At 40.7% G+C, this 7,470-nt stretch overlaps 1 protein-coding gene across 1 annotated transcript in view; it reads left to right on the forward strand.

The window, feature by feature from the left end:
* LOC137256481 (sodium-dependent proline transporter-like) overlaps positions 1-6,001 on the forward strand; it is a 39,202-nt gene extending 33,201 nt beyond the window's left edge. Inside the window, exons 12-14 of the mRNA XM_067794318.1 lie at positions 3,838-3,938; positions 5,391-5,564; positions 5,945-6,001. Of these exons, the coding sequence (XP_067650419.1) occupies positions 3,838-3,938; positions 5,391-5,564; positions 5,945-6,001 (332 nt within the window). The remainder of the gene's footprint in view (positions 1-3,837; positions 3,939-5,390; positions 5,565-5,944) is intronic.
* Positions 6,002-7,470: the final 1,469 nt, after the last annotated feature.

A 7,470-nucleotide genomic window follows, 5' to 3' on the forward strand; every position in this document is an offset into this window, starting at 1 on the left:
AGTCGTACTGTCTTAAATTTAATGTATCAGTTGTTTTGAGGAAGGTTTCTTGTAAACAAAAAGCTGATGGTTTGTAATCCTGGATTAATAGCTGGAGGTCATTATAATTTTTCCGAAGTCCTCTGACATTCCATTGTAATAAACAGGTGGAGGAAGTCATGGTGGTTTAACAGGAGATTGTGAATGAGGGGAAGGTCCTCTGCACTGTAATGGAGAGGTTTCCATATCCAGAGGTTCAAAGCTGTTACGAACCTCGACAGAATTGTTCAAAGATACGTCAAGGTGCTTAAGAGCTTTTGCTTCTTTTCTTTTATGTTGTTTTCTTTCTGCTTTGGAAAGGACAGTTTTGTTTGGTTCAGTTTTTTTCCCAGTATTGGGTTCTGGCACAGATTCTGGTCTACGATCAACTGTTTGAGACTGGGGGGTAGATGGTGCATCAGTCTGCGTGTCAGTTGTTGAAGTTACTGCACTGAGCGAGTAGAGGAGTGTTTGCTGATCGGTGACCCAGCTAATGGCTGTCTGGCACACACTATCCACTTTTTGGATAGAAGAAGAAACTGCGACAGAATATGGCTTTGTTAAATTGTTGTTTTGTGTCTGGTCGGCAACTAATTTTTTGGCCTCAGAGAAAGAAATGTTTGAATATTTGATTTTAATAATCCTAGATTCTTTCTCAAACACTGGACATTGCTTAGAGTAAGACATATGCTCACCACTGCAGTTTGCACATTTCATGGCATTTGTACAATCAGTGTTCTCGTGATTTCCACTGCAGCGGGAACAAATTGGGGAGTTGTTACAAGAACTTGCCCCATGACCAAAATGCTGACATTTAAAACAACGGAGTGGATTTGGGATATATGTATCCACACCGATGTTAGGATATCCAGCTTTGATGGATTTGGGTAGTGTGGCTCGCGCAAAGGTAAAGAGATAGGTGGTAGTAGGGATAACCCTGTCATTAACTTTTCTAGTGAAACGTTTCACGGATGTCACCCCTTGAGTCTTGAGTTCTGCCACAATCTCCTCTTCTGACATGTCAGACAAACATTTTGAACGATCTCGAACAATGCCTCGACACGAATTTAATGTCTTGTGGACAGATACAACAATCTCAGAATCAGCAAAATGGGTTGCTTTGAGCAAATTTAGAGACTGCTGCCTTTTAGCACATTCAATCAACAAAGAGCCAGACCGGAGACGAGTAATATTTTGCACAGTGCCACATATTCCTTCCACAGCCTTAGAGACAACAAAAGGGTTTATCTTAAGCGGGAGACCCTTAGCACCTTCCACAACCAGAAATCGTGGCCATGACTCTACATTTAAACCAGAACTTTCATCATCAGAAGACGAAATAGTGTCTATATCAATACGACGTCTTTTAGTTGAGTACCGAGAACCAGTGATTTGTGGGGAAGCCATGTTGAAGGTAAACATTCGACATCCCTGCTCCCCACCCGCCATCGAGTGTCAACGAGGACAGTGCTGTAGTGGAAACCAACGACAAACACTAGGGCTACAAGGATGTTATACTCAAGCAATATCAACACAGGTAGCAAATTTTGCCAAACAGAATAAAAGTCAGGTTGGTTCAGACCCTCATTTATTTGATGACAATTTGAACCTGGAGGTCAAAAGTGCCAGGTTGGCCCATGAGCCACCGCCTTCTGGCATAGGACTCTAGGCAATTCAATCAATAAATCGTGTATATATTTGACATAGAAACGGCCAATACCCAATAATAGTTAAATGTGCAAAATACAGTCACCATGCACAGGGCTTGGCGTGACCAGCCGATGGATAGAATCGGGCCGATTCTACCACCCGTCTAGGTGAAGTAAGGGCCGAAGTGGTGTGTTGAGCAATAGGAGCGCGGTTCCAGGCTCCTGCTGCCCTCAACCACCAGACTACCGTCCTCCACCGACACGGGACGCAACCCACGGCAAACGGGTTGGTGGACCAAATATCCCCCCGGGTCCACAACGGGGGTGTCGGCGAGCTCTTGGCGTTACCCAGCACCCACCACGAGGAGGTGGCTCGCCACGGGTGCCTGACCAAGTGTAACTCCGTCCCTATTAGGGTGGTGGTGCAGGTCTCTTGGAGTCCGACAAAAATATAATGAGACCGAGTTTTGTAAAGTGAGTGAGTGAGTTTAGTTTTACGCCGCACTCAGCAATATTCCAGGTATTTGGTGGCGGTCTGTAAATAATCGAGTCTGGACCAAACAATCCAGTGATCAACAACGTGATCATCGTTCTGCGCAACTGGGAACCGATGGCATGTGTCAACCAAGTCAGCGAGCCTGACCACCCGATCCCGTTACTCGCCTCTTACGACAAGCATAGTCACCTTTTATTGCAAGCATGGGTTGCTGGATGCCTATTCTTCCCCGGGACCTTCACCGGTCCGAGTTCTTTAAAATGCTGTCTATTAGCTTATTAGAAGGGACAACGATAGGATATAAATTTCAACTCTGTCTATCATTCCATCTATCTATCTATCTATCTATCTATCTATCTATCTATCTAGATCTACCTATCTAATCACTAGGGAGGATATGGGTTAAGGTCTTACTATAGATACAGAAAGTGGTTTACTTGAAACATGTTTATAACCACACGTGATGCACTAGACAGTAGTTTTGTAGTGGATAAACAGTCACAGATACGGCACGAGGCCACTTATCCCTGAAATATATTTATCTTATTGTAATGTGGGCTTTATGATTCGTAAAATAAACGATTCATGATTTTCACAAATTCTCTTACGTGCTATACTGCTTGTTTAAGTACTGGCGATAAAGGAGATATCGACATTATGCATGCGAAGAATTATTTTCATGATAACTGCATTGCCGGAATGATAATTAAGTAACATATGATATAATTATTATACTAGCAACTAGGAATAAATACAGAATAAATTTATAAGGAGAGTTGTTACCCGTAATTTGAAATGTCAACATCGGGAAATGTTGATATCAGTCTGTCGTCATCCGAAGTACACAGGTGACGATAGAGTGTGAATTCAAGTATCATGGCGTCATAGTAAATGGCGGTGAATTACCTGTGCGTCAGGTAGCACTCCTTTACTATTAGAGGTTAAGATGGGACAAGTGAAAGAAATAATGCTGCTGCCAGCGACACATATATCTGTTACCTCATCTTCAGATGATACACAGATGTATCCGGGGTTATCCGGGGTAATAATATGCCTGTTTTGACTGTTAGCCCTATGAGCATTCACCCCGAGAGTGGAGTGTGGCGCAATATGAATGCACATATCATATTATTTATAACTAGATTCATTAATGCTAATAAAATGTATGCCTATGTTGGGCACCCTCTAACGAACTGCTAGCAAATGATCCATTGTAATACAAGCAATATTGATAAACACGTCTAGTAATCGTACAAGTAAATGCTTGAAATGTATACTTATTTGTGACGTAATTTATCGCATTCTGGGCACCGCGCTTTTTCCTGTACACAAATGTAAACAGCATATACCCAGTCAGTATTCTAGAGTTGGCTCCCTTTGAAAGTCGAATCAATGCGGAATGGTTTTCTCCATTTAGTAACAACGTTCCGAGCTACGTTTACAGTGATAGCTGCGTGTTATGTCTGGCGACTCTGGATGGAGATGGAGATGTCTGGATATTGAGCCCAGATGTCATTGCGCACTCATAGTATCGCTCATTGGATTGGCAGATCAAAATTTGATTATATATCGGTAAATAAAGATGTTTGAAATATGCACACGCACAAAAAAACACACTCTACTGTTAAAAGTTAGATCGTTTTACTTACCGACACTATCGTATCTGTCTGTCAGGCATAAGGCGGATTAGTAGCGACGCTGAGATGATGTTTGGGAAGCAGCTGGCGATGCCTGTCAAGATCCTCTGGGCTTTTGTGACACCAACAGTTTTAGCGGTAAGTACAATACTGTTCGTTTGAGGGACGGATCATCCATGCCTAATCTATCGTTATGTGCAAACCTGTTTCTAAATGTATAGAAACGACGATTCCTGTGAATCAGGTGACAGGTCACTCGAGACTTCTGGCACTTATTTGTAGAGCAACCTTCCTTCTTAGCCAGGGTCAAACCAGATTTAGCTGAGTTTAGATAAAATCTCCCTCTTTGCTGACGTGCTCGAACTGTACGTGATATCAGTGCCACGGCGTCTGGGAGCGGTTCTCGGAAACTGGCATTATAGAAGTATGTCTAGTCAGATATTGCTGTATAGACCCTTGTCCCGTCAATAATATACTAGTTTCCATTATTGACGGGACAAGGGTCTATACAGCAATGTATAGGGACTTCGTCATTTCTGAACATAACGATACATTTCATTTTTGTGTTAAGTTCATACAAACAATTGCTCAGCAAACACACAGACAAACAATGTTGGAATGTTTCATCAATTACGGCTAGGAAAAATGTTCACAGTGACATTAAAACGAAAAAGAAGTACTAACATTGTTCCCGTATGGCGTGGACATTCTAGGTGGAATCAACGCCAGTGGTCACCCGGGCTGTGTCATCCAGGACCAAACCGGGCAATAACAGTCACAGCTTATCTGCAACAACAAAGTACTGACCACATGGACTGGTCAGCATGTTCTCGTGTCCTCAATCATGCATGGGACGAGTTGGTTAAGACAGGATTAAGGTCACATCATCAACCATGAACTGCCCAGGAGTTCCATGAATAGCAGTAGATTCCGTAAACCTTTTTCATGTATTTGATACTCAGCATGGGGTTACAGTGTAACATTGTCATTGACCAAAGGGGTGGCTACACAAGATACTGATCATCAAGACTCTGTGAAGTGCTATTCTGATTTGTAAGAGTGCCCCATATTAATGCTCTGTAAAATCGTAAGCCGTTCATTTAATGTTAGGAATATTACTTTTCCGTGCATTACATATGTTATATAAGTTGTTTATTAACACGTCGTGTGTAGCCTACAGACAACTTTACCCTTTAATATTGTATGTATGTATGTGTGTGTGTGTGTGTGTGTGTGTGTGTGTGTGTGTGTGTGTGTGTGTGTGTGTGTGTGTGTATACATACATACATACATACATACATGCATTTTTTGGAATGTAGTCGCTTTTGAAAGATGATTGGTGTATAGCATGAAATTTGCATATATACGATTTTGCATGTTAGATGGATGGATGGATGGATGGATGGATGAACCATATTTTATCGACATTAGCAATTCTTCCTCTAAATAATATAAAATACATCTCACTTCGTTTAAGAACTGCCTGTTACAGATTTGTTGATTGTGCGATGATTACAACGTGTTGTTGAAGCACTGCGATGAAGTTGCTTCTACATATCATATCACTTTTAGACCTATATTTATGTTCAGACTGCCTTCATGTTGGCACTTCTCCGCTACCAACCGCCGACCTATGGCAAGTACAAGTTTCCCAGCTACGCCTCTACAATCGGCTGGTTCATTGCAGTGCTGTCCATTCTACCGATACCCGTCTACATGGTCATCACTGTCCGGAAGCACATGGCGACCAACTCTCTGAAGAAGGTAACTGTGCAAAGCCTAATGATTACTTATTAGTTGGTGGTTTGCCTTCCCCATCACGGCAAGGACCTGCGTTCAGTTCTCCGCATAAGTATATTTTCTGAACATGATAGATGTGACATTTCATCCAGCTGGAATTTGGAGTCCGGGCCCAATCATGCACATATCAACCTAAACTTAAACTCATTTTACTGTTGACCCAGCAGATAGTTTTGCTGTTCATCCAGCAGACAAAAAAGCTACTTTGTTCGTGGTGAGCATTGTGTACTCCGTCCACAATTCTGGATAAAGAATGTGAACGTAATTATTGTAAAATATTCCCTCCATAACTAGTCAATACATTAATGTTGATGAAGCATTTACTAATTTGTTTCTGTTGACAGAGTATAAAGATCGCCTTGAGACCTGATGCTGACTGGGGTCCCGCAAATGAAGAGTAAAGTGAAGAATAAACAAGCAACACGCCCACCTTTAAAACCATCTGCAAGGATCTTATCAAACATTTTAACACCATTCTTGTGAAAACGACATCTACCTGTATTCAGCAACCTGCATTCAATGTTAGAATCACAGTATACAGAAATGCGTTACAATTGATTCTTACAAAACATCACTGTAACAAATATATTTTGTCTATATTTTTTTGCTAAACTCTATTGTATACTCTTCCCAAAAAAGTAGGGGAACCTGAACTTTCACTTTGGATAGGACGTGGAAACGTTTCAAGGACGGACATCTTAAGAAGGCACCACCGTTTCCCTCCTTTACCACCCCTAAACACAAAACATGATATGCACGTGCACAACGAAGTAACCCCATACACGTGCATGGATCCCATTCTTGATTTTGACGATTTTTTCAAGAATGTCGAGAAATCACTTAGAACATAAATTTTGACACTCATCGTGCATCACACATTGCTTAGTGTTTGTTTGTAGTCTATTGTTTTAAAATGAAGATCGTATTCATGCAAATTACATGCTGTACACCAATCATCTTTTAAAAGCGACTACATTCCGAATAACTATGGTGAAGCACTCTCAAAACATTCAATAATATCACATCGACATTGATTGACTCCGATAAAAATGCTAAATATTTTTCATTATAAATAAAAAAATAGTTCCCTTACCTTTTATGCAGAGCATGTATTATATCTTAATTGAATCACTGTCATGTGTCCGGATTTCTGGCCAGTCTTTTGATTGTTTGGTTTAGATGACAACCCGTACATTTAATGAAAACTGTGTAAATTGCAGATGCTGCACGTGAACATCGTGGACATTTGTTGACATGCCAGATGTTCAATGGTCCTTTAAATGACCACTGTTTGCATTTTACGTTCCTTGCAGCCTCTCTCTTCTGCGCACACGAGAGTGAATCTTCTACCTTTGGGAACCTTTTATTTTTGTTCTTGTGAGAGTGTACCTTCTATGTCACTGATGGTGCGTTTTATAAAGAGAATATGAGCTTCTACTCTGTAAAAAAAGATTGTTTGAAATTTTACATTTCGAATATATAATATATATTTTTACCCTTTACACTTCACAACGGTTCCTCTTATTACCGGAGAGAGAGCTTAAAAGAGGGATGCTTTTCTTCGATTTTTTGGAAAGGAGCGTGCAAGATAAACAAAACAAGCTTTCCATACAGATGCCTTACACTGACTGGTATTGACTTGTAAATCTCTGTATATGACATTGTGATGAAAGTTACGACGCCGTATTTGGTAAACGTAAAGCTGTTATGTTAGAACACATATCTCCATATTATATTACATATCCAACAAGGGTAAAATTGTATCAACTGTTGAGATCAAACAATTCAGAGTGAGTGAGTGAGTGAGTTAATATTTAACGTGACATCGGCAATATTGCAGCCATATCGTGACGAGAATGATTAATTATAA

Source organism: Haliotis asinina, chromosome 11 (assembly GCF_037392515.1).
Source record: "Haliotis asinina isolate JCU_RB_2024 chromosome 11, JCU_Hal_asi_v2, whole genome shotgun sequence".
NCBI lineage: Eukaryota > Metazoa > Mollusca > Gastropoda > Lepetellida > Haliotidae > Haliotis > Haliotis asinina.